The sequence below is a fragment of the Oryctolagus cuniculus genome, chromosome 8, assembly GCF_964237555.1.
Source record: "Oryctolagus cuniculus chromosome 8, mOryCun1.1, whole genome shotgun sequence".
NCBI lineage: Eukaryota > Metazoa > Chordata > Mammalia > Lagomorpha > Leporidae > Oryctolagus > Oryctolagus cuniculus.
In genome coordinates, this window is record NC_091439.1 from 21,018,050 (window position 1) to 21,045,323 (window position 27,274).

At 40.9% G+C, this 27,274-nt stretch overlaps 1 protein-coding gene across 1 annotated transcript in view; it reads right to left on the minus strand.

The window, feature by feature from the left end:
• The window catches only part of SMARCA5 (SNF2 related chromatin remodeling ATPase 5), a 43,733-nt gene extending 28,957 nt beyond the window's left edge, over positions 1-14,776 (minus strand). Inside the window, exons 1-6 of the mRNA XM_002716930.5 lie at positions 14,095-14,776; positions 10,539-10,613; positions 5,567-5,733; positions 4,574-4,674; positions 2,144-2,244; positions 802-981 (exon numbers count right to left, since the gene is read on the minus strand). Coding sequence (XP_002716976.1) covers positions 802-981; positions 2,144-2,244; positions 4,574-4,674; positions 5,567-5,733; positions 10,539-10,613; positions 14,095-14,268 — 798 coding nt within the window. The 5' untranslated portion in view covers positions 14,269-14,776. The remainder of the gene's footprint in view (positions 1-801; positions 982-2,143; positions 2,245-4,573; positions 4,675-5,566; positions 5,734-10,538; positions 10,614-14,094) is intronic.
• Positions 14,777-27,274: the final 12,498 nt, after the last annotated feature.

Here is a 27,274-nt window from a genome sequence, read left to right on the forward strand (position 1 = left end):
CAGGGAAGCAGCAGGTAATGACATCCACTCAGGAGACCCACACTGACCTGCAGACTCCTGGCTTCACCTGGCCCCGCACAGCCCTAGCCATTGTGGGCATTTAGAAAGTGAACCAGCAAATCAAATAGCTCACTCACACACGCGACTCGCTTGCTCTCTCTGCCTTTCAAATATTTTTTTTTAATTAACCTCACATACCCAAAACCTCTTTTACAAACAAGAAAATAATTCTAAGAGAGAACACAGCCTTTGATTTTATACACTCACTCCTGAAAAGGGGAGAAATTAGGCTCATATGGCTTTCTAGTCTCTTGACTTATCTTCACTGAGTCTTAAACATCAATATTATATTTTTAAATTATTAAGAGTTGTGAAGATTCTTCTCTTTTTATCCTTCTAGTTATGCCCCAACCCAAGCCTGAATTAAGATTCTTTTAGGGGCCGGTGCTGTGGCACTGCAGGTAAAGCAGCCGCCTGCAATGCCAAAACCCATATGGGCGCCAGTTCAAGTCCCAGCTGTTCCACTTTCAATTCGGCTCTCAGCTATGGCCTGGGAAAATAGAGGAATATGGCTCTAATCCTTGGGCCCCTTGCACCCACGTGGGAGACCTGGAAGAAGCTTCTGACTTCAGATCGGCGCAGCTTTGGCTGCGCCAACTGGGGAATGAACTAGTGGATGGAAACCTCTCTTTCTCTCCTTGCCTCTCCTCTATGTAACTCTGAATTTCAAGTAAATAAATAAATCTTAAAAAAAAAAAACTCCTTTAATATAAAAAATGTAATAAAAGACTAGAAACTTACTCTTTGTTCTTTATCACCTATTAAACAAACAGACCTAAGTGTTGGTACCCATCTCTTGAATTCACTCATCCAGTTGTGCAGTGTAGACTTAGGTACCAAAACCATATGAGGACCAGGAATGTTTCTATAGTGTTTCATGTACCCAAGGAGAGAAATTGTTTGAAGAGTCTTTCCCAGGCCCTGTAAGATTTTAGAATAATCACAAATCAAAACTGGAAAAACAAAACCGTTTTCATGTGTATAGCTCCCAACACTATATAAGGGTACTTCAAAGTTTGTAGGAAAATGGAATTTAAAAGTGTACTTTGGTGCAAAGTTTCAAAATCCATGCATAATTTTTTCCTAATTCAAATTCTTCACAAGTTTTTTGGATTATTCTTATACAGGACCATCATAAAAGAAACATCACGAAATACAATGCTATCATATGGCAAGAATTTAGTATGTTTCAAAGTTCACCAGTGTCAGTCATATAATCTTTGTAAGTCTATGAGGGAGGTTCTGTTATCACTTCACAAAGCCTAGAATATTTAAATGATTTACCCAAGGTCACCAGCAAAGATGGAATTGAAAAACATTTCTTTTGACTCCATACTTTCTCCAATTAAGTACGTTAGCGCTACAGTACTAATGAAATTTTTAAATCTTCATTATGTAACTTGTAAGCAGTAAACAAGAAATGATACATTTCATGAAAAAACTGTAGAAGTCGACACTCTGGGAAAAAATAGTACTTATTGTGAAAAACCTCATTTCTGTTCTATAGAATTAGAAGTAAATGGTCAAATCATTGTATTATAAAAGTCAAATAAAAACAAGTTTCTTGAGGCTGGTTGTCTGGCACAGGTTAAGCTGACACCTGTGACACCAGCAGCCTATGGTGGAGTGCCAGCTGGAGTTCTAGCTTCCTGCTAACGCCTAGGAGGACCAGGGATTATGGTCCAAGTACCTGGACCCCTTTCACCAACACAGATGATCCAGATGACTTTTCTGGTTCCTGGCTTTGCTGGTCCAGCCCTGGCTGTTGCAGCTATTTGGGGAGTGAACCAGTGGATGAAAGATGTGTCTTTCCCTGTCCCTCTCTGCCTTTCAAATATTAAAACAAACAAAAGATTCTCAAAAGTATTACTTTAAAATTCATTCTACTTTGACAGATAATTTCTCAACAGATATACACTCTCTACTTGTACAACTGAAGCAAGCTGCTTTTATCAGCTGCCAAGACTAGTCTCCTAACAGTTCTAGATTATAATAAAAACACATGAAATTACCCTAACTTTTGTAATCTATAAAATATTTAAGTGACAAAATACAGCCTTTGAAAAAACTAACAAACACATACCATTTCATCTGCAAGGATACCATTGATGCCATTCTCATACAAAGAGATGAGCCAATTTAATCCTCGGACCTGATAATCTCTCAGTTTACCCCATTTTACATCTAAGAACAACAACAACAAAAAGAAACCAAAAAGCACATTTTAAAGACAAGAAATAACAAGGCATTACACTCTTATGATTCTCATAGGTTTAACTAGAACCAGCATGTATGTACTAACTACTTTTTTTTACTAAATGATTCTCACACAATGTATGTACTACAAGTTTCAAGTCATTAGATTCTGTGGTTGTGGAGTAGAATAGGAGCAGATAGAAGTATAATATAACCAAGTGCAGGAACAACTGTGGATCTCAGAGTTCCAACCAATGACTCAGTTCCCATGTTGAACCTGAAGACCCTTTTGCTTCCTTATTTCTATTTATGTTGTCAAGTACTTCTACCCAAGAATTCTGGTGTTTCATGAAGACCAGAAAGATTTTCTCTGGGGTTATTTTCCTCCTAGCAAAAACAACAACAACAAAAAAGAGGAAACGAACAGGAACTTCCTTTCCCTTTACCTTTCATGAGTTATTTTTCCAACAGTTCTTAAATAGACAACATCTCTTTCAGGGTACATATCCTATTTATTTTGCCCCTCAGAATAATTATAAGATATACACACCACAAACATCTGATGATTTTTTTTAAATGCATATATCCAGCACTCCAACACCTTTTGAAAAACAGTGCTACGGGCTGCCACTGTGGCGTAGTAGATTAAGACTCTGCCTGCCGCACTAGCATCCCATATGGATGCTGGTTCGTGTCCCAGCTGCTTCTCTTGGGATCCAGCTCCCTGCTTATGGCCTGGGAATGCAGAAGATGGCCCAAGGGTTTGGGCCCCTCCACCCACATGGGAGACCTGGAAGAAGCTCCTGGCTCCAGATGGGTCCAGCTCCAGCTGTTGCGGCCATTTGAGGAGTGAATCAGCGAATAGATGACCATTCTGTTCCCCCACCCCCTCTCTCTGTAACTCTTCCTCTCAAATAAATAAATCTTAAAAAAAAAAAAAAAAAAAACAACAACAACCAGTGCTTAAGGGTAAAAGGCTAATCAATGCTGGGGCAACTAGTTATCCTGTAGGAGGTATGAGAATGAAAAACCCAGATAGTCCACAACTTCCTTTCTCCCTTATGCCATAACTGGCTCTGGCCTCTCGCTTCTGGGAAAGAAAAACTATACACTCTGCAGCCACCCCTCCTTCTCACCACCCCTAACCCCTCACACACACCAATTTCTGAAAATATAACACCTTAAAGGGAATGATAAGTTTCTAATGAGATACTTGTCTGGCTGAAGTTCAAATTTACTAGTAGTTCAGGGTTATAAACAAGTCAAAACAGAATATCCTATATTGAGCTTTACAACTGTTTTTTTAAGGCAACCATGATGATCACATAGACCAGTTAGCAAATGATCAGAGGAGGAGGTCAAAAGGCATAAGATTCTGGTTTTATATATACCTTACAATACTAATAAAGATGGCATTCTCTATATTTTTGAAATATAGTATCAATTGGGGCTGGTGCTGTGACGTACTGGGTGAAGCTGCTGCCTGCACTGCTGGCATACCATATAGGTGCCTGTTCGAGTCCAGGCTGCTCCACTTCAATCCAGCTCTCTGCTATGGCCTGAGAAAGCAGCAGAAGATGGCCCAAATGCCTGGGCCCCTGCACACACATGGGAGACCCGGAAGAAACTCCTGGCTCCTGATCAGTCTAGCTCCAGCCGTTGTGGCCAATTGGGAAGTGAACCAATGGATAGAAGACCCTCTCTCTGTCTCTGCCTCAGCCTCTCTGTGACTCTGCATTTCAGATAAATAAATTTTGCCCACTCCCCCCAAAAAAAGAAATACAGTACCACAATTATGTAACATTCTATTCACCTGCATCAATAAAAGAAATTGAAGCTTATTTCATAACCAATAAAAAACTTCCTTTATAAATTATAGCCAAGCCAATTCCAAAACATTACCCAAAGGAAACCTTGCCTCAAAAGGAGACTTTTTTTTTTTTGACAGGCAAGAGTGGACAGTGAGAGAGAGAAACAGAGAGAAAGATCTTCCTTTTGCCGTTGGTTCACCCTTCAATGGCTGCCACGGCCAGTGCGCTGAGGCTGGCGCACCGCGCTGATCCGAAGGCAGGAGCCAGGTACTTCTCCTGGTCTCCCATGGGGTGCAGGGCCCAAGCACTTGGGCCATCCTCCACTGCACTCCTGGGCCACAGCAGAGAGCTGGCCTGGAAGAGGGGCAACCGGGACAGAATCCGGCGCCCCGACTGGGACTAGAACCCGGTGTGCCGGCGCCGCAAGGTGGAGGATTAGCCTATTGAGCCACGGCGCCAGCTAAAAGGAGACTGTTTTAAAAATCAAGTAATTAACTGTAACATACATGATGGAGAATCTTCAAATCGAGTGCAAACATTGGTGGCTTTGGAGCTTTCTGTTAACAGTTCTTCATCTTCCTCTTGCTCTGTTCTGCGGTGTCGGTAGCTATAAAGTTGAAAATTAAAAAAAAAAAAAATCAATGGATTTTTCACTTTAATCTTAACTATTTCAACGTAACAACTAAGGGTTCACCAAAACCCTAAAATACAGTTAAGGGTTCACCAAAGCCTTAAAATAATAATTTTTTAACAGGTATATAAAATTAAGATTTAAATAGTAGAGAGTAGAAACTTTTAGTTAACCTTAAATCTAAAATGTTTTACATGGTACCTAAGTTATACATAAAATTGTTATTAAAATACAGTAATACCACAGATTAACCAGCACCTGATAAACTGAAATGAGTCCAATTTCAAAGAAATATATATGCACTAAGAGAATCTGATAATTTGTGTTTCAAATTTACCTTTTTAAAAGTCTTCCTACCAAAGGAGAAAATTAAGATCCAGAAAACACACAAGTCCTTATTCTGCAGCTTTTGGTCAGAGTTACAAGTTTAAAAATGTGTTTTCTGTGTTTATCTGTCTCTCTGCTTCTTAAATAAATTTTTAAAAAATAAGAAGTTTAGGGGCAGGCGCTGTGGCGCAGCGGGTTTAAGCCCTGGTCTGCAGTGCCAGCATCCCATATGGGCGCCAGTTCTAGTCCCGGCTGCTCCTCTTCTGATCCAGCTCTCTGCTATGGCCTGGGAAAGCACTGGAAGATGACCCAAGTCCTTGGGCCCCTGCACCAGCGTGGGAGACCTAGAAGAAGCTCCTGACTCCTGGCTTTGGATCAGCGCTGTTCCAGCTGTTGCAGCCATCTGGGGAGTGAACCAGCAGATGGAAGACCTCTCTCTCTGTCTCTACCTCTCTCTGCAACTCTTTCAAATAAATATAATAAATCTAAATAAAACAAATAAGAAGTTTGGTTCCACCATGAGGTATAAACTATTACTCACTCGCCAACTGACAGTAAGTTCTGTTTCTCATCCTTTTTTATTCTTGGACGTCCTGGTTTCATCTTCAAAGGTGAGGTTGGAGTCTTCTGAGCAGCAGGCTGAATGAAATGTGCAAACAGCTCTGTCTGCTTTAATAAATACTCAAATCTATTTGCTCTGTCGGTTTGCTGCAAAAATTTTAAGACACATTTTAGGAAAACTTCAGGTAGCAAAGTTTCAACATGCCTCCATACAATGAATTCAGCAATAAAAAAAAAAAAAAATGAACCACTGAAACATGCAGCAAGGATGAGTCTCAAAAGCACTACGCCAAGTAACAGAGGGCAAACACAACAGATTACACCCTTTATGAATCCTTCCATTTAAAGTATACAAAATGCTAACTAGTGATAGAAAGCAGATCAGGAGTGACAAAGGCAAGGGGCAGTAACTGGGCGCAGACGGGCAAGGGCAAACTGTGGAATGATGGTGTGTAGGTAACTTCATGTATTTGGCAAAACTCACTAAATTGAAAACTCATTTAAATTATACTTTAATTCCACTTAATAGAGTTGTAAAAAAATGAATGACACTGTGAAACATGTGAATTTATTCAGAAGTATAGAGAAATGTACTAGTCATTCATCTTTTAGGTTGTGCCAAATTTTAAAAAGTTGTCAGGCTTGAAAAACATTACATGCTTCCCCTGGTAATGTCTATACATAATCAGCCTTAGTTGTTTATGTTTTTCAAGATTATTAAAATACTAAACCGAGAAATGTGTGTATGTTCACAACATGTGCACAATTATATTTCTTATGAATCTAGAACATGTTAGAACTGAAAAGAAACTCTTCATTTATTTTAATTATGTTCAGGATCAAGATAAATAAACTCTAAAAATAAACTCAGGCCAAATATTAGACATTCATGGGAAAAAAATTATATAGTATTCAAAAATCTCAAGTCATTGGTGTGTTGTTACTGTCATTATAAGGGGAGAAAACAGGCACATGCCTTGTTGCTTGAAGGAATGAGAAGTTTAAAATTGAAAGAAAAAGATCTTCAAAGGCTAAAAAAAAATGGTGACAGGAGAAAAACTAACAGATCTTAAAAAGTGGGAAACTATTACTACAGTAATATGAGAAACCTGAAAGAAATCAAACAGAGCAACCATGGACTCACTTCTTTCTCTGAGACAGAGGAAACGAGATTAAAAAAAAAAAAAAAAAACAACTATATATATGTCTGGGAATAGATGAAATAAATTGAAGAAAGATCTGCAATTTTTTGTGAAGGAACATTAGAAATGAGTGTGTCAAAAATACAGAAGTATGATCAGAGCAGTCAAATTTTAGTATAGCTAAATGGAACTGGTGAGCAATAAATACTAAAAATCCAAGAGAATAAAAACCACAAACTTATTCTGCCACCAACCAGCATCATTATTTAATTTCTGAAGTAGTGATCATCAGCATCCTGGGTTCAAGAATCAAGAGAGACATAAGACTTACCTATCATTAGGAGCTAGCAGATGGAAAGGAAGCTTGTTTAGAAGAAAACTCCTCAAGTGAAGATCACAAAAGGATGTCACAAAAGGAAATGAGGCTGGGAGACTGAGAAACTTGGGAGAAATAAAAGTTCCAATAAAGGCCATTGTGAAGACGTAAACCATTAGAGAACCACTACAAATTTCTATAATAAAATCAGATTTGTATCATAAATACTACTCTTCAAAAATGTGAAGAAATTTGAAAGACAGAAGATTACAAGAATTGAGAAAAAGCCCTCAAAATAGTACAGTAATAGAGGAATACTGAACTAGGGCAATGGGGAAATGGTAAGAGATATTTATCAGACTATACTTGCAAAACTATTAAAAATATGAGGCACTGTCATAGAAACCTTGGGTATGTATTAAGAGGAACTTTCATCTTGCGATCACTGAGGTATGAAGTAAATACTATGAATTAATTCAGTTTTTAATATTCTAAAGAAGTATTAATGGGATTGAAAAGTAAATGTACAAGTAAATGAAAATACTGATTAGAGGCATCTGCACTAGAGATAAAGATTTACAAGCATCCAGTTTAAAGACAGCAGGTGAAAACCAGTGATAAGAATCCAATTATCAGATTTTAACATAGGAAGACAAAAGAATAATCACAAAAATAGAAAATGAGTAAGAAAAAAGGATCTCCCAAGGCAAGTAAAGATTTTTCAGAGGTGTTCAACAATGTCAAACACAAGCAAGATAAAAAACAAGGAAACTAAAACTAAAGCCACAGAATGGGCAGTTAAATTCATTAGAACACAGTTAGTGTTAGAGTCTCAATTGTAAAGGTTTAAAGCAGTATTCACTTTTGGGGTGGGTGTTTGGCACAGTGTTAAGACATCATTTGGGGGGCCAGCTCCCTGATAATATTCCTGAGAAAGCAGTGGAAGATGGTCCAAGCCCTCAGGCCCCTGCACCCACCTAAGAGACCCAGAAGAAGCTCCAGGCTCCTGGCTTCAGATCAGCCCAGCTCTGGCCATTGCAGCCATTTAAGAGCGAACCAGCAAAAAGAAGACCTCTCTCTCTGCTTCTGCCTTTCTGTAACTCTGCCTTTCAAATAAAGAAAACTTTTTTTATTTATTTATTTATTTTTTTGACAGGCAGAGTTAGAGACAGAGAGAAAGGTCTTCCTTTTCCCTTGGTTCACCCCCCAAGTGGCCACTACGGCCGGCGTACCGCGCCTATCCGAAGCCAAAAGCCAGGTGCTTCCTCCTGGTCTCCCATGCGGTGCAGGGCCCAAGGACTTGCGCCATCCTCCACTGCACTCCCGGGCCACAGCAGAGAGCTGGCCTGGAAGAGGAGCAACCGGGACAGAATCCAGCGCCCAGACCAGGACCAGAACCCAGTGTGCCGCAAGGTGGAGGATTAGCCTAGTGAGCTGCGGTGCCGGCCATAAATTTTTTAAAAAAATAAATAAATAAAAGGACACCTCTTGGGGCAACTGCATCCTGTACGGAGAGTACCAGGTTTGAGTCCTGGCTCTGCTTCCTATCTAGCTTCCTACTAATGTACACATTAAGCAGTTCAAGTACATGGGTACCTGCCCATGCATGTGAGAGACCAAGATTGAGTTCAGGCCTCCTGGCTTTAACCTGGTCCAGCCCCAGTTGTGGCAGGCATTTGGTGACCTAGCCAGATTTAAAAATCTTTAAAAATTAAAAGCATTTTTAATTCAAAAACAAAAGATTTTTAAGAGAAAGAAGACAGACAAGGATAAAGTACATTTCAATAAATACGTGTTAAAGGGTGGGTGACTGGCCTAGAGGTTTAGGACTTTCCTATCTTGGGAGTGCCTGGGTTCAAGTCCCAGCTCCAGTTTCTGCTATCCATTCCAGCTTCCTGATGATGTAGATCCTGGGAGGCAGTGGTCACGGCACAAGTGGTTGGTTCTTGCCACTCATATGGGAGACCCAGAAGGAGCTCCAGGCTCCAGCTTGAGTCCAGTCTCACCCACATTGTTGCATTCAGAGAGTAAACCAACAGGAAGGAGCTTTCTATCTCTCTCTCAAATAAACAAAAATTAGAAAAAAAAAAAAAAAAGACAATGCTATAGGCAAGCAGCATATACTATTCTTTGTAACCTATAGAGTATAATGCCAGACAGATGCAAAATAAACACACAACTGAATAATCACTTCTCTGGTCTGCTAAATATTAAAGGTGTTAACATAATCACAGTCACATTGTACTATGTGAATTCATAGAACACTTGTGTTCGATTTACACAGGCAAATAAAATATACAAGTTATAGAACATCATGTTCCACCTAATTTCAATTGGATGTTTGTGCCCCAAATTATTTCTTAACTTTTATTTAATAAATATAAATTTCCAAAGTACAGCTTTTGGATTACAGTGGCTTTTTCCTTCCTATAACTTCCCTCCCACCCGCAACCCTACCCTTTCCGCTCTCTCTCCCCTTCCATTCACATCAAGATTCATTTTCAATTTTCTATATATACAGAAGATCAATTTAGTATATATTAATTAAAGATTTGAAATTCAACAGTTTGCACCCACATGGAAACACAAAGTGTAAAGTACAGTTTGAGTACTACTTATAGCATTAATTCACATTGGACAACACATTAAGGACAGAGATCCTACAATGGGGAGTAAGTGCACAGTGACTCCTGTTGTTGACTTAACAAACTGACACTCTTGTTTATGGCGTCAGTAATCACCCTAGGCTCTTGTCATGAGTTGCCAAGGCAATGGAGGTCTTTTGAATTCGCCGACTCCGATCTTATTTAGACAAGGTCATAGTCAAAGTGGAAGTTCTCTCCTCCCTTCAGAGAAAGGTACCTCCTTCTTTGATGACCTGTTCTTTCCACTGGGATCTCACTCGCAGAGATCTTTCATTTAGGTTTTTTTTTTTTTTTTTTTTTTGCCAGAGTGTCTTGGCTTTCCATGCCTAAAATACTCTCATGGGCTTTTCAGCCAGATCCGAATGCCTTAAGGGCTGATTCTGAGGCCAGAGTGCTGTTTAGAACATCTGCCATCCTATGAGTCTATGTCCTAAATTATATAAAGTAAACTTAAGGGGAGGGCCAATATTGTGATACTTCTGACACCAATATGCTATTATCAGAGTGCCAGTTCAAGTCCTGGCTGTTCCAAATCCAACTCAGTTCCCTAATGTGCCTAGGAAAGCAATGGAAGATGGCCCAAATGCTTAGGCCCCTGCCACCGACAGGGGACACCTAGATGGAGTTTCTGGCTCCTGGCTTTGGCCTGCTCCAGCCCAGGGCTATTATGGCCATTTCAGGAGTAAACCAGAAGACAGAAGATCTCTGTCTCTCCCTCTCTGTCACTCTGCCTTTCAAGAAAATAAATCCTAAGCAAATAAAAAACAATTCCTACACATGGATGTTTACTACATTTAATCACCTAATGAAAAGTTTATTAAATTTTCTATTCATGCACCTAGGACATACCATTTTTTCTTCATAGGTAGGATCTGGTTCTTGGATTTCTTTTTGCTTTCCAGGTGACGCCTCATCAAACACTTCCTGGCAGGAGGGAAAAATCATGGAATTGTTCTTCAAGAATAGACAATACAGCCTTATATACTAATTTCTACCCAAAACACATTCTAAATAATATATTCCTACCCCATACTACCCTGAACTGCCTAGATATTCAAAATGCCACCATCTAAGTTGAAAGGAAACCTGATGAAATAAATTTAAAACTAAAGGGTTAGGAACCCATTTAACCCAGTTATATAAAATGTACATAGATGTTGCCAAGACATGCAAAATATTATCTACATCATCCTAAAATAAAACTGATTGCAATATAAGCCTTCTGGGCAAATCTGCTTCTTTTTTTCTAATAAAAACTATGAAACCTGATTAAATAGTGTATGTGAAAAAATCTCCTTTTCATCATGAAATTGCATTATCTACAGTGCTATTACACAAACATACAGATAAGGCAACATTAGCCACTTTGGTAACTACCTTCTGGTATATTACAAAAAACTTATCATGCAGCCTAAATTGAATACTCTACAGTAGCTCTAAATTGGTAATAAATACACTGTTCTTGGACACTGACATGGAAATTTGTACTTGGCAATACATACTATAATAAAGATACTGTGATTGCTTAAAAATGGAGGAGAGGGTGGGAAGGTGGTTCAGTACTAGACAGAGCCAAATGACCTAACTTTAAATGTAACTTCATTGCAAAGATCTATAAGCACCTCTAAGTACCTCTGAACTCATTACAAATCTCTCAAGACAAAGCCACTGGGGTTGACCAGTTTATAATTTTGCTGGAACACCAAGAATAGTCAAAGACACCCTACAAAAATAAAAGGTACTTTCCAACAGTGGTCATTATTTCTTAAAAAACAGGACTCTAGGTTTTTTGAGGTTCTACAATTTTTGGTACATGGTATGCCTACCTATCAAGTCAAGTCAATAGCCTGAAATAATGATGAAGTGCCAGCACTGTGGCATAGTGGGCTAACCCTCCGCCTGTAGCACCAGCATACCATATGAGCGCTGGTCATGTCCTGGCTGCTCCTCTTCTGATCCAGTTCTTTGCTGATGGCCTGGGAAAGCAGTGGAAGATGGTCTAACTGCTTGGGCCCTTGCACCCCTGTGGGAGACTTGGAAGAAGCTCCTGGCACTGGGCTTCATATCGGCCTAGCTGTGGACACTGCAGCCATTTGGGGAGTGAACCAGTGGATGGAAGACCTTTCTGTCTCTCCCTCTGTCTGTCTGTAACTCTACCACTTAACTAAATCTTTAAAAAAAAAGGGGGGGAGGGGGAATGATGAATAAAAACCCCATACTGTCAATACTGTCAATATGAGAGTAATAACCAAAAAATGAGATTGTTCCTTTAGCTCATCAGTACCAAGATAAAAGGAAAAACTGAATACAAAGGAAAGGTTGGATAATGTTTCTGAAAAACCAGCTCTATCAAAAAAAAAACCCTGAAAAATACCTGGGATTATTTTCTTAAATTCTACTTTCAAACAAGAAAAAGGCACAGCCGGCGCCGCAGCTCACTAGGCTAGTCCTCTGCCTTGCGGCGCCGGCACACCAGGTTCTAGTCCCGGTCGGGGCGCCGGATTCTGTCCCGGTTGCCCCTCTTCCAGGCCAGCTCTCTGCTGTGGCCAGGGAGTGCAGTGGAGGATGGCCCAAGTCCTTGGGCCCTGCACCCCATGGGAGACCAGGAGAAGTACCTGGCTCCTGCCATCGGATCAGCGCGGTGCGCCGGCCGCAGCGGCCATTGGAGGGTGAACCAACGGCAAAGGAAGACCTTTCTCTCTGTCTCTCTCTCTCATTGTCCACTCTGCCTGTCAAAAAAAAAAAAAAAAGGCACTTAAAAATATCTTTGTACCAACTGTGAGACTGGTTCAGGTGGTCAGATTATGCATGTGTGCTCAAACTGAGTTTAACAGTGAATCTCAGTAACTGCAAATTCAGTGAAGAGAGTATCTTCTCAAAGCCAAAACACTTAGTTTAGCCTTAACATTTACGCTCCTTTCTAATATTTAAGGAAGACCTCTAAAACTTTTGTTATGCCAAAGGTTTGAATGGCAGATTCTTTTGGAAAGCTAAGGGAAACTCTGAACATCTCTGTAGAGTATTGAACATTTACACACAATTGCTTTCAGTGCCACAGGCTTTCTCCTTAGGACACTGAGCAAGAATCCAAGTTAAACAGCATTGATAATCCAAAAGAACTACTCAAAACCCCAAGGGGTCGGGAGGTTTGAGAAGGCAACACTGAATTCATTTTAATTTGAAACAATCTCTATCACTGAAAACTAGAGAATATCAGAATTACTACTCTACTAACTGCTGTTCACAGTTCCTTTAAAAACGAGTGTGCTACTGCATCCTAGTTGCCTAAACAAAACTACTGTGCCAAATACCTCAAAGGTGAACTGCACCAGCATTTCCTTATTGCGGTAGTTCTCCATCAAAGCTCAGTTTTAGAAGTTACTTACTTCTATTCTATCTAGAGATTTAAAAAAATTCCCAGAAGTCTTCCTTCCGGCTGGAACTACAAAATGTTTCAAAACAGGGCGAAGGCCAAAAATAAAAACTGGAAGGAGCAATCTCTTTATTCCCAGCCATCACAGCGCCTAGGAACAGACCCAAGAGACCAAGCTGGCAGCGCCCCCATCTTTCCACCCCCACAGTACAGTCACCATCGCTTGGCCAACCCAACACCAGAAGGCTCAGCAAGCAAGCGAGGGTATCAACTTTGTTTTTAAAGACCAAAGCCCAAAAAGGGGGAAACGCACTGGTCTAAAAGCCACCCAACCACCCACCCACGGTTCTCCTAATCCATTCACCCGCCCATGCATCTCCCCAGATCAGATGAGGATTCAAGACAGCTGGCTGCTGCCGGGGTCGCTCCCCTCCCTCCGGAGCAGTGCCTGGGAGGGGCCTCCTTCCCCTACACAGAGGCAGCTGCGCCCCGCTCATCCCCACTGCGCACTCGGCCATCCAGCTCTCGCCATTGTCTGGGCCCAGGACAGATACCGCCCCCACCGGGACCGGGAAGAAAAAAAGCAGGCCCGAATCCTCGGATGCGCCGCTCGCAAACGACTTCCCCGCCCCACCCCCGTATCCCACTCCCAGGGGGCCTCTCCCTCGCCCTCCCCACAAAGTTTGGTGGAAACTAAAACCTAGATTCCTAGATAGGAGAGCCAGTTCTGGGAAAGCTTTTACAAAGGTAAATCCCCCTTCGGCCCCAGCAATCAAGCAGACCCGTTGTTATAAGAGCGCTGAAAGATGTGTTAAGATTTGCTAAAGAGACTGAGCATTTTAAACGTGGAGCGGCAGACGTCCAGTCCCCGCCGGCTCGGGTCTGCGTAGCACACGCGCAAAAAGTACGAGCATCCTTTCACAGGCTCCGAGGCCGAGTTCGGGTGCAGAGGAGTGAAGCGCGCCTCGGAGCTCCATCACTCGATCGCCTCCCGTGCCCCCGCGCCCGCCCCGCGCCACCAGCCGCCCTCACCTCCATGTCGGCGTCCGCGGAGCCCGCGCTGGCCGCAGACGCCGCCGCCTGCGCCGCGACGCCCTCGGGGCCGCCTTTGTTGCCGCTGTTGCTCCCGCTGCTGGCGGCGGAGGCTGCGGGCTTGGAAGGCGCGCTCTCAGGAGGCGGGGGTGGCGGAGGCTCGGCCGCCGACATGATGTTCCGTCTGCGTCAGCCGCTGCTGCCAGATCCCGGGCCGCCGGGGATGCAGGAGGCCTAGGCCTGGGCGGCTGCGTCGCACGCAACTGATGGAGGAGCGGGAGGCCCGCCCGACTGCTCGCCCGCGCCGCGGCTCTGTCGCCGGCCTGAGCCGGGCCCAGCAGCCTGCCCCCGAGTCGTGCTCCTCTTCCGCGGGACTCCGGGTTCGACCGGCGCTTACCTCACGGCGGGAATCACGTCGGCGAGGGTGGGCGGGGCCAGCCGGGTCACTGAGGTCAGGGGAGGCGGGCAGAGGAGGAGGAGGGCGGAGTGTGAGGGGAAGGGGAAAGGAAAGCGAAAGAGAGGCTGAGGCGGGGATCGCGCTCTGCTTCCTCCTCTTCCTCCTCTGGCAGATATCATCTAGCTCGCCAGCATCCAAGACTACTACGTACGCCACCGACTTTCAACCCTCGCGAGATTGCTAGTTGGTTCACCGGCTGGGTCCGGAGAGCGCATGCGCTGTCTCTCCAAGTCGCGCTCGGCCCCTCCTCTTTCGGACGTCTAGCGGGCTCTGGGGTGGAGGGTGGGCGGGGCCTCGAGGGATTGCTCGGAGACGTAGGTTTGTGCGTCGGCTCTTTGGTATGACGCAATCGCTCTCTCAACACGCGTTTTTAACGGCTCGCTTCCCCGGGCCGCCCTGGGTTCTGTGTCTGGCTCTGCGGCGGTCTCTCAGAACTTGCTCTGCCTGCTTTCACGCGGAGGCCTATGCTGGCCATCACCCACCTGCGGCTCCTGTTAGAGGTGTGACACCTCGGCCTTCACGACGTTTTGGTTTTCCCAAGTGATGCTCCATGGAAAAAACATGTTAGTTTTTTTTTTTGTTGTTTGTTTGTTTTTGTCGTCGCATGTTAGCTACGTCAATCATTCCTAAATATTGGCTGCTTCCCTTAGGTACAGAGTTAGATGGCATTGCTTCTGAATTTACATGGTGTAAGTTAAGCAGAGAAGTTAATGTGCACACATAGAGATGAGAAAGATGAAAAATCACTAGATGAACAATTGATCTTTTTTTTAAAAAAAGTTTCTTCACCAAGTAAAGTTGGTGTGGATGACTAAGAAGACGGTGTTTAGGGTGGTACCCTGTAAGCATTCTATTTAATATGTATATTGTTATGTAGAAAGAATATAGCATCTAGTCAGAATATTTCTTGTACTTTTTTTTTTTAAGAGTTAGTTGAAAAGCAGAGACACAGAGAGAGGTCATCTGTCTGCTGGTTCACTGCCCAAATGGCCCCAACTGCCAGAGCTGGGCCTGGTGAAGCTAGGAACCAGTAACTTCTTCCAGGTCTCCCACCTGGGTACAGGGGCCCAAGCACTTGGGCCATTTTCACTGCTTTCCCAGGCCATTAACAGGGAGCTGAATCAGAAGTGAGAAGCCAGGACTCAAATCGGTGCCAGCACTTTAAGTGGAGACTTAATCTGCTATGCCGTATCACCAGCCCCTTTCTTCCACTCTTTACAGTGTAAGGTAGAAAACTTGGGTCTGGGCTTGAAAAATCCTTAAAATTATATGTAATTATATAAATAGAAGGGTCTTAAGTCTGATAGCTACAGAAAACTGCAAAGAAAACAATGTCCTTGAATAAGAAAAAAAAAAACCTCTAAAATGGCTATTGTCTTTTAACATGTTAGTTTATATGTGAGTTTCTCATGTTGTGTAAGACTATCATTGGGAAAATATTAGAGAGGAAAAATACATAGGAGAAGCTAGAAAGAAGAGACAGAATGTTCAAATCCACTCAAAAGGGAAAAAGATTTTGAGAAGTCTAGAACTAGAGAAGAGGGGAGAGAAGCTACAGAAAAATACAGTGCCTAGAAACTAGGCTGAAGGGGCATTAGTTGTGTTAGGCAGATAGCAGTACTTACATGGAAACCAAATCACAAGGACCCTCTTTTTCTTCAAAGACTAAAACCAACAGCTAAGCATGATACAGAATTAGTGTAGTAGTCATAGAATAGGCTCAGCAATCAAGCAAGCCTAGATCCCAGTGCAGGTCTACAATCAGCATCTGTGTGAATGTAGGCGAGTTATCTAGCCTTTCCAAAAGCAGTCCTCTCATCTTTTTATTATATCATTCCAGCTTTATAATGGGGTAATAGTCTTATAATGTCATGAGAATTCAGTGAGCCAATACATGCAAGGGGCTTGATACAATGCCTGACATATAGTGAGCTCTGAGTTCAAATGTTAGGTATTCATATCCTGAAGGATCCTAAGTCTAAGTGTCGGGGACAAGTTGGAAGAAGGGAAACCTAATAAATGTTTAAGACAGAAGAGAGTAAGGAGAATGGTGACAAGAAAGCACTGTAAGGAATTAGTGCTTTAAACACATTCCCAGAAAACAAAAATGCTACAATGTAAAAGCATGTTAGTTTTATATCTCAAATATTAAATGCACATTGTTTATACCTAAAATTCCTTTTTGTTAGATTTAGTGGCTAGAACAGCTTGTGCTGTACTGAAATACAGTGGAACAAAGAGATGTTGCCAGAGGATAAAGGACATCAAAGAGCAAGGGAATCGCACAGCACTGTGGCCTTGAATGGTAACAGAAGGGGGTTCAAGTTTTATCAAGGACAAAGTAGGAAAGCTGCCCCTCTTCACTGAATGCTCATTTATTTTGTAGAAGCCTGAGAAAGTCTCATTACTATGACATAAAACGATATGGTGTTTGTGAGTATGTGAGAATGGGGATTTCCCAAACCAGATACCAGTGATCATGATTTATGTTCTTTTCAGAGTGCTCCAACACAGGTTATCACTCGTGGATGAGTGGAGATTCCAGTTAAAGAGAAACACTAGACTCTTTCATAAGTAAGGCTTAAATACATTCTCCCCATTTTCCATCACCATCTCCTAGCAGTGGGTGACTTTGGTCTGTTAAGTGTACTTACATGTATTTATGCTGTCAGTTAAAATTGTTCAAGTTCTCTGGCATTTCCTTACCGTATGTGAAGAATAATTTATCTATTGGATTGACTAGGTAAAATGCTCTCAGGAACCCAAATATTAGTGAAATTTAACTAACAACCTTGAAGCATTTTTGAAGAAAATTTGGATCTCTGTCGCTCCCCCTCTTCATGGAGGAACGACACTAAGTCCTGCCTAGGCTTCCTATCCGAGTCACGGCACCATTATGTCGCTCCCCCTCTTCATGGAGGAACGACACTAAGTCCTGCCTAGGCTTCCTATCCGAGTCACGGCACCATTATGTCGCTCCCCCTCTTCATGGAGGAACGACACTAAGCCCTGCCTAGGCTTCCTATCCGAGTCACGGCACCATTATGTCGCTCCCCCTCTTCATGGAGGAACGACACTAAGTCCTGCCTAGGCTTCCTATCCGAGTCACGGCACCATTATGTCGCTCCCCCTCTTTGTGGAGGAACGACACAGGACCCTGCGCTGTTCTTTCGTCTGCTCGGCCCTCCCCGGGTTTGCTGCTGGTTCTTCCCGGGTTGGCTACTATCCCTTCCACCTCCGTGGAAGGGCAGTTCCCCCTGGCCACATTCCCCACTTCCGCAGGGGAGCAGCACACCGCCGGCCGGCTTTCTCGGGGGCTGCACAGGTGTTCCTTCAGATAGATGTTCCCCTTAGATGTTCCTGGTGCATGCCGTCTCTCTCCTCCTTTATAGTCCTCCTCCGCCAATCCTAACTCGGCTGCCCACACGCCGAGTACGCTGCTCTCCTCCAATCAGGAGCAAGTCCTACAGTTTATTGGTTGAACTGGAGGCAGCTGTGCGGAAGCTGTTTACTTCTCTCCCAGCGCCATATTGTGGGAGAGCAGATGCATAGAATAAGTCTTAATTCCAGTAACTCAGTCTAGTCCGGTTTGCTCCCCACAGATCTCTATTCAAAATAGAAAGAAAATAGAAAGTTATACCATTCAAACATTAATCAAAAGAAAAGTGACCATCTCCAAATCAAGTGGTCTTCAGAACAAAGAAAATTACAGGAGACAAAGATGAATATTATATGGTGATGAACATGTCAATCCACCAGGAACACAGTAATTCTATGTATGAAACAATATAGCAGCAATTATTTGAAAAAAATTGACAGAATTAAAATGAGAAATGACAAATGCACAATTATATGGAAACTACAGCATCTGTGAATTGATTGCTAGAACAAATGGGCAGAAAACCAGCAATGAAACAAAATAATACCACCAACAACCACTATCATTGAGTTTATAGAACACTTCATACAATAAAAAACACACCAAGATAGACCATAAGACAAACCTCAACAAACTTAAAAGAATTTAAATCTGCAGAGTGTGCTCTCCAAACACTATGAAATCAAACTGGAAATCAATTATCAAAAGTTACAAAGAATATCTCCAGATTAAATAAGATACTTCCAAATTGCCCAAGGATCAAATATGAGATCTCAATAGAAATCAAAAAATCTGCTGACCTGAATGAAAATCTGATATATTTATGGAGCATAACCAAAGCAGTGCTCAGAGGATAATTACAGCCCTAAATGCTTACATGCAAAAAAAAAAAAAAAAAAAAAAAAAGAAATAGACTCAAAATTAAGCTTCCATTTCAGAAATCAAGAAAAAGAAGAGCAAAATAAACCCAAAATAAGTAGAAGGAAGGAAATAATAAAGGGAAGAGCAATCAATAAAATTAAGAACAGGAAAACAAAGAGAAAATGAAATTTTAAAAAGAACAGATTCTCAGTATAGTTGATCTTCTGTATATAAAGTTGATTAAAAATGAATCAATGAGAATGGGATGGGAGAGGGAGTAGGAGATGGGATGGTTTGCAGATGGGAGGGTGGTTATGGGGGAAGAACTGCTATAATCCAAAAGTTGTACTTTTGAAATTTATATTTATTAAATAAAAGTTTTCTATTAAAAAAATACAGATTCTTTGGGGCTGGTGTTGTGGTGCAGCAGGTAAAGCCACTGCCTGCAACCCCACCATTCCATTTGAGCATCCGTTTGAATCCTTGTGGCTCCACTTCTGATCTGATAATGTGCCTGGAAAAACAGGCAAATATGACCCAAGTACCTGGGCCCCGATGGGGTTCTAGGCTCCTGGCTTCAGCTTCACTCAGCTCTGGCCATTCCAGACATTTGGAGAGTGAATCTGCAGAAGGAAGATCTGTCTGTTTCTCCCTCCCTCTCAGTAACTCTTTCAAATAAAGGAAATAAATCTTTTTTTAAAAAATTGATTCTTTGGGGCTGGCGTTGTGGTGTAACTGTTAAAGCCACTACCTGCATGGCTGGCATCCCATATGGGCACTGGTTCATGTCCCAGCTGCTCCACTTCTGACCCAGCTTCCTCCCCTCCACCCACATCAGGCACCTGGGAAAGCAGTGGAAGATGGACCAAGTACTTGGGCCCCTGCCACCCACATGATAGACCCAGAAGAAGCTCCTGGATCCTGGCTTTGATCTGGCCCCACACCAGCTATTGTGGGCTTCACTAGGGAGTGAAGCATCAGATGGAAGATCTCTCTGTCTCTCCTGCTCTCTAACTCTTACTTTCAAATAAATAAATAAATCTTTTTTAAAAAAATGTTTCCTTGAAAAGTCATAAAATTAACAAACCTCTAGGAAAACTAAGAGAGGAAGGGGAAAGAATGGAAGACACAAATCACCAGTAAATGAAATAGGAACTACCACTCCACACCCTGAAAACATCAGAAGAATAAGAGAATACTGCAAACAAATTTGACAAGTTAAATGAAAGAAACTACCTTCTTGAAAAAATATACTATAACTCAGGTAATATCAAAGATATATCATTACAAAAACTGTAACTATTTTGGAAATTAAATTCATAATTTACAAACTTCTGCAAGTAAATCTATAAGTACAGATCGTTTCAATGGAAAATTCTTCCAAATATTTGCAGAAGAACTAATCCCACTCTATGCAATCTCCTACAGAAAATAGAAGAGGAAGGTACACTGCCAAATTCCTTTTATGGAGTTACCGTAACCCTGCTACCAACGCAGATGAAGACACCACCAAAAAAATGGCAGACCAATATCCCTAATGAAAACAGATGCAAAAATCATTTTTGAAATATTATCAAGCACTGTGTAAGGAGAATTATGCATTCTGATCAAGTAGTATTTATTCCAGAGATATAAGATTGGCTCAATATTTGAAAATTAATCAGTGGTAGCTGCCATATTAACAGGTTGGAGAAGAAAACTCAGATGATTTTATTTGACAAAAACTTAACACCTATTCAGTAAAACTCTCAAAAAGAAGAAAAAAGAGAGAGGAACTTCCTTCACTTGATAAATAGCCTCCATAAAATATCTTCAGGTAGTGTTGTTTAATGACTGAATGCTTTCCTTCTAACATCAGAAACAGGCAAGGATGTCTGCTTACATCTTTCAATTCAACCCAACACTGGAAAAAAAAAAAAAACAGAAAACTGTTCCTAACTACAGATAATATAATTATCTCCATTGAAAACCCAAGAAATCTGCAAAACCTTGCTAGGCCTAATAAATGAGTTCTAAAAAGTTTCATCATACAAGATAAGTATTAAAAACTCAGCTGTATTTCTATGTACTACCAATAAACATGTGACATCAGAAATTAAAATTACGTGATCAGATACAAGTATCATTGCTCAAAGACATGAAATACTATGTATAAAATGATTAAACATTTATAAGATTTGTATGCTGAAAACTACACAACACTGATGGAAGAAATTAAATATCTTAATAAATGGAAACACAAACCATGTTCATGGACTGGAAGATTCAACATACTAAAGAAGTAAATTTTCCCCAAATTGATACACAGATTTAATGCAATTCCTATCAAAATGAAAGCAGTGTTTCTAGTAGATAGAGACAACCTTATCATATAACATTTATATGGAAATACAAAGGTAGTAGAATAGATAAAATAATTTTGAGACAAAAATAATAAAAATATGAATCAGTTATCCAATTTTTTAAAGATTTATTTATTTGAAAGGCAGAGTTACAGAGAGGCAGAGGCAGAGAGAGAGAGAGAGGTCTTCCATCTGCTAGTTCACTTCCCAGATGGCTGCAACAGCTGGAGCTGCCTTGATCCAAAGCCAGGAGCCAGGAGCTTCTTCTAGGTTTCCCATTCAGGTGCAGGGGCCCAAAGACCTGGGCCATCCTCCACTGCTTTCCCAGGACATTGCAGAGAGCTCAAACCGGTGCCCATAGGGGATGCCGGCACTGCAGGTGGCAGCATTACCAGGTACACCACAGCACTGGCCCCAGTTATCCAATTTTAAGACTTACTATATAGTATATATAGTAAGTATATAACTTACTTATTATATAGTAAGTTATATACTTACTATATAGTAAGTAAGTGTAGTATTGGTGAGGTGATACTATACTGATACTATATAGTATATAGTATTGGTGAGGTGATACTATACTGATACTATATAGTATATATAGTAAGTATATAACTTACTTATTATATAGTAAGTTATATACTTACTATATAGTAAGTAAGTGTAGTATTGGTGAGGTGATACATAAATCATGGCTAGATAAATGGAGTAGAAGAGAGACACATAAAAATATAAGTATACTCAACTGAATTTTGACAAAGGTGGTAAAGCAATTCAATGGAAAAAGAATATGGTTTTCAAGAGATGATCCTGGAGAAACTGAAGCCTTGACCTTGACCTAGGTCTTAAGCCTAGTATAAAAAGTAACGGAAGGGGCCAGCGCTGTGGCATAATGGGTAAAGCATCCCATGTGGGCACTGGTTTGAGTTCCGGCAGTTCCACTTCTAATCTAGCTCTCTGCTATGGCCTGGGAAGGCAGTAGAAGATGACCCATGTCCTTGGCCCCTGCACCTGCATGGGAGACCTGGAAGAAGCTCCTGGCTCCTGGCTTCAGATGAGCGCAGCTCAGGCTGTTGCGGCCATCTGGGAAGTGAACCAGCAGATGGAAGAGCTCTCTCTCTCTCTGCCTCTGCCTCTCTATAACTCTGCCTTTCAAATAAACAATCTTAAAAAAAGTAACTGAAAATTAAAAAGCCTGCAGATAACTTAGAGATTTCATTGAACCTGCTGATTAATTTGGCATCTTAATAATATTAAGTGTTCCAATCCACTAACATAGTCTTATTTTTGATGATATTTTTAGTGCATTCTTTTCTATTATAACGTTTAATATTTCCATTGCTAGTGTGTGAAATAAAATTATATTTTTCACAAAAGTAACTGAAAATTAATAATAGATTTAATGTAATGCAGAAAATGGTAAAACATATTTGAAAAACAGCAACGGAATTATGAGTATGGTGTAGTGGTTCAGACACTACTTGGGACACTTGTTTGCCATCAGAGTGCCTGGTTCGTTCACCAGATCCAGTTCTAAGTCTATCTAGACTGACAGTGGAAGACAGCAGATGGTGATGCAAGTACTTTGGTCCCTATCACCCACATGAGAAACCCAAAGGGAATTCCAGGCTCCTGGCTTCAGCCTTTGAGGTTGTGGACATTTGAGGAGTGAACCAATGGATAGAAGCTCTGTCTCTGTATATCTCTGTCTGTATATTTCTGTCCCTCTTGGCTTTAAAAAAAAAAAAACAAAACTAAGTAGTTTTCTTAAAAAGAAAATGCCCAAGATATAGGGCTATTTTTTTTCCAGCTTTATTGAAACATGGTTAACAAAAATTGTATACACTTAAGTTTGATGTAATATTTTAGAGATTTATTTATTTATTTTATTTATTTGAAAGGCAGATTTGCAGAGAGAGAGGAAGAGACAGAGAAAGGGATTTTCAATCTGCTGGTTCACTCCCCAAATGATGGCAATAGCCAGTGCCAGGTCAAGCCAAAGCCAGGAGCCAGGGACTCTATCGGGGTCACCCCTGTGGATGACAGCAGCCCAAGCATTCAGGCCATCTGCTGCTTTCTCATGCTCATCATCAGGGAGCTGGATCAGAAACCAAGAATCCCAGGATTCAAACTGATGCTCATATGGGATGCCAGTTTTGCAGACAAAGCTTAACCTGCTGTATCATAACACTGGTCCCAACATCATTTGTTGAAGTCACTGTCTTTCCCTGATACGTGTTTTCAGCAGCTTTGTCAAAGATTAGTGGACCATATATGTATGATATTTTTGTTTGGGTTCTCCATTGTGTTCTATCTGTTTATATATTTGTCTTTATGCCCATACCATGCTGTTTTGAATACTTTAGTTTATAATATATTTTGAGATCAGATTGTGTGATGCCTCCAACTTTTTTCTTCTTGCTCATGATTGGTTTGGCTACTTAGGCTATTCGGTGGTTCTGTATGAATTTTAGGATTGTTTCTATTTCTCAGAAGAATTCTACTGGAATTTTGTTAGGGATTACATTGAATCTGTAGATTGCTTTGTGTAAATGGGTATTTTAACTATATTAAACCTTCCATATATGAACCCAAAAATCTTTCCATTTATTTGTGTCTTTTTTTTGTCAATGTTTTATAGGTTCCAGTGTATAAATGCTTCACCATTTAGTGAAATTTATTCCTAAGTATTTTTTTGCTATTATAAATGGTCTTGTTTTCTTAATTTCTATTTGTATTATTTGTTAGTATATAAAAATGCAAATGATTTTTGCATATTGATTTTTTTTATCCTGTAACTTTATTAAACTTTTTTATTAGGCTTCTGATGGATTGATACAGACAGGCGGTCATGTCATTCACAAGTAGACAATCTTACTTCTTGTTACCTAATAAAGATGCATTTTGTAGCATTGTCATTTCTGCCCCAGTTGCTCTGGCTAGGTCTGCCAGTACCATGATGAATTTAAGTGATAAAAGGTGGTATTCTTGTTCTGTTCTTGGTTTTAGAGGGAAAGTTTTTCACCATTAAATATGAGCTTCTGGCTCCTGCTTTCAGATCAGAGCAGCTACGGCCGTTGCAGCCAATTGGGGAGTGAACCAGTGATTGGAAGACTTTCTCTCTCTCTCTCTCTCTCTCTCTCTCTCTCTCTCTCTCTCTCTGCCTCTCCTCTCTCTGTGTAACTGACTTTCAAATAAATAAATAAAAAATAGATAAATATGATGGTAGTTACGTGCTTGTCACATATGACTTTTCTTATGTTGAATACATTCCTTTATACCTAATTTGTTGAAAGATTTTTTTTCAGATTTATTTATTTGAAAGGCACAGTTACATAGAGAAAAAGTGAAAGAGAGAGAGAGCTATCTTCCATCCACTGTTCCCTCTCCAAACAGCCACAGTGGTTGGGGCTTGCCAGGCTGAATTCAGGAGCCAGGAGCTTCATCCAGATCTTCCATGTGGGTTCAGGGTCCCAAGCACTTGGGCCACCTTCCACTGCTTTCCTAGGTACACTTAGCATGGGAGTTGGATTGGAAGTGAACCAGCCAGGACTCATCCAGAGCCCATATGGGATGCTGACATTGCAGGTAGTGGCTTAACCCACTGTGCAACAATACCAGCCCCAACAGTTTTTTGTTTGTTTGTTTGTTTGTTTGTTTATCACGAAAAGATTTTGAATTTTGTCAAATGATTTTTTCTGCATCTACTGATATGATCATGAATTTCTATCCTTTCTGCTAATATGTTGTATTACACTTAGGGTTTATCCATGTTGAAATATCCTTATTTTATCATAGGCATAAATCTCCCTTGATCATGGTATTTTATGCTCTAAAGTTGAGGATTCTTTTTTTTTAGTATTTTGTTGAGGATTTTTGCATGTACGTTCATCAGGGATTTGACCTGTAATCTTCTTTTCTTGCAGTGTCCTTCTGTGTCTTTACTACCCAAATATATAGCTCATAAAATAAGTTCAGAATTTTTCCCTCCTCTTCAATTTTTTGGAAGAATTTGAGAACTATTGTATTAATTCATTCTTCATTAAATCTGGCAGAATTCATCAATGCAGCCACTTAGTCCTAGACATTTCCTTTGACAGGTTTTTGGTTACTCACTAAAGCTCCTTACTACTTACTAGTCTGTTGAGACTTTCTACTTCTTCATGATTCAGTCTTTGCAGGTGTATGTCTCTAAAATTGTTGGCATATAATTGTGCAGAGTAGTCTATCGTGTTCCTTTATATTTCTATGGTATCACTTATAATGTCTCCTGTTTCATTGGAAAATTGGCTGTAGTCTTTTTTTCTTCTTAGTTTACAGGTTTTTTTTAAAGATTTATTTTATTTATTTGAAAACAGAGTTACAGAGAGAGGTAGAGACAGAGAAAGAGGTCTTCCATCTTCTGGTTCACTCCCCAATTGGCTGCAACGGCTGGAACTGGGCCAATCAGAAGCCAGGAGCTAGGAACTCCTTCCGGGTCTCCCACATGAGTGCAGGGGCCTAAGGACTTGGGCCGTCTTCTACTGCTATCCCAGGCGACAGCAGAGAGCTGGATCGGAAGAGGAGCAGCCGGGACTAGAACCGGCACCCATATGGGATGCCGGCACTTCAGGCTAGGGCTTTAACCCGCTGCGCCACAGCACCAGCTCCCATAGTCTAAAGGTTTTCCAATATTGTTTATCTTTTCAAAAAACTCTTAGTTTCATTGGTCTTCTCTATTGTTTTCCAGCATTTTTTCACTGATTTCTGCTCTACCATTTATTATTCCTTTCTGATTGTGTCTTACTTTGTTCTTCTTCTTCTAATTCTTTGAGGTGCAAAGTCAATACCTTTTCTTATTTTTTTAATTTTTTTTTTTTTGACAGGCAGAGTGGACAGTGAGGAGAGAGAGACAGAGAGAAAGGTCTTCCTTTGCCGTTGGTTCACCCTCCAATGGCCGCCGCTGCTGGTGCGCTGCGCTGATCCAAAGGCAGGAGCCAGGTGCTTCTCCTGGTCTCCCATGGGGTGCAGGGCCCAAGGACTTGGGCCATCCTCCACTGCACTCCCTGGCCACAGCAGAGAGCTGGCCTGGAAGAGGGGCAACTGGGACAGAATCCGGCGCCCCGACCGGGACTAGAACCCGGTGTGCCGGCACCGCAAGGCAGAGGATTAGTCTATTGAGCCGCGGAGCTGGCCCATTTTCATTTATCTTTATATACAGAAGATCAATTTAGTATATTTATAATTGTAATTTGTAATTAATACTTTGGATTAATTGACCTCTTTATCATTATATAACTAATTTCTTTGTCTCTTGTTACAATTTTCAACTTGAAGTCTACTTTGTCAATTATAAGTATAGCTGCCTCTGCTGTCTTTTGATTACCATTTGCATGAAATATCTTTCTTCATTCCTTCACTTTTAACCCACGTGTGTCCTTAAAGGTAAAGTGAATCTCTTGTAGGCAGCATATAGTTGAATTTTTTTAAAATTTTTTTTCCATTCATTCATTCTATGTATTTTGATTAGAAAATGTAATCCATTGTTAATTGTTTTCTGTTTGTGTTTCCTTTGCTTTTGTTTTCCTGTCTTGTTATCTTTATGATTCGATGATTTTTTTTTTGGTTGGAGTATGCTTTGATTCTTTTCTGCTTATCTTTGTTCATCTACTAGAGGTTTTTTTATTTGTAGATACCATGAGGCTTACATAAAATATGTTATAGTTAGAATAGTCACTTTAGGCTGATAACAACTTAATGTCATGCAAAAACTCTACCCCTAACTTCTCCCTCCCTCTCCAAGTTGTATTATTGATATTATAAGTTATATCTTGTATATGCTGTGCATCCATTAACAATTATAGAAGTTATAGTTATTTTTAAGATATTAAATTCTAACTTTATACTAGATTAAAAGTGATTTACACATTACCATTATGGTATAAATATTATGATTTTTACAACCTTATTCTTGTTTGAGTACAAAGGAATTTCATACTTTCATATGTTTTTGTATTACTAGTGTAATTTTTTTTTAAAGATTTATTTATCGGCCGGCACCGCGGCTCACTAGGCTAATCCTCCGCCTTGCGGCACCGGCACACCGGGTTCTAGTCCCGGTCGGGGCGCCGGATTCTGTCCCGGTTGCCCCTCTTCCAGGCC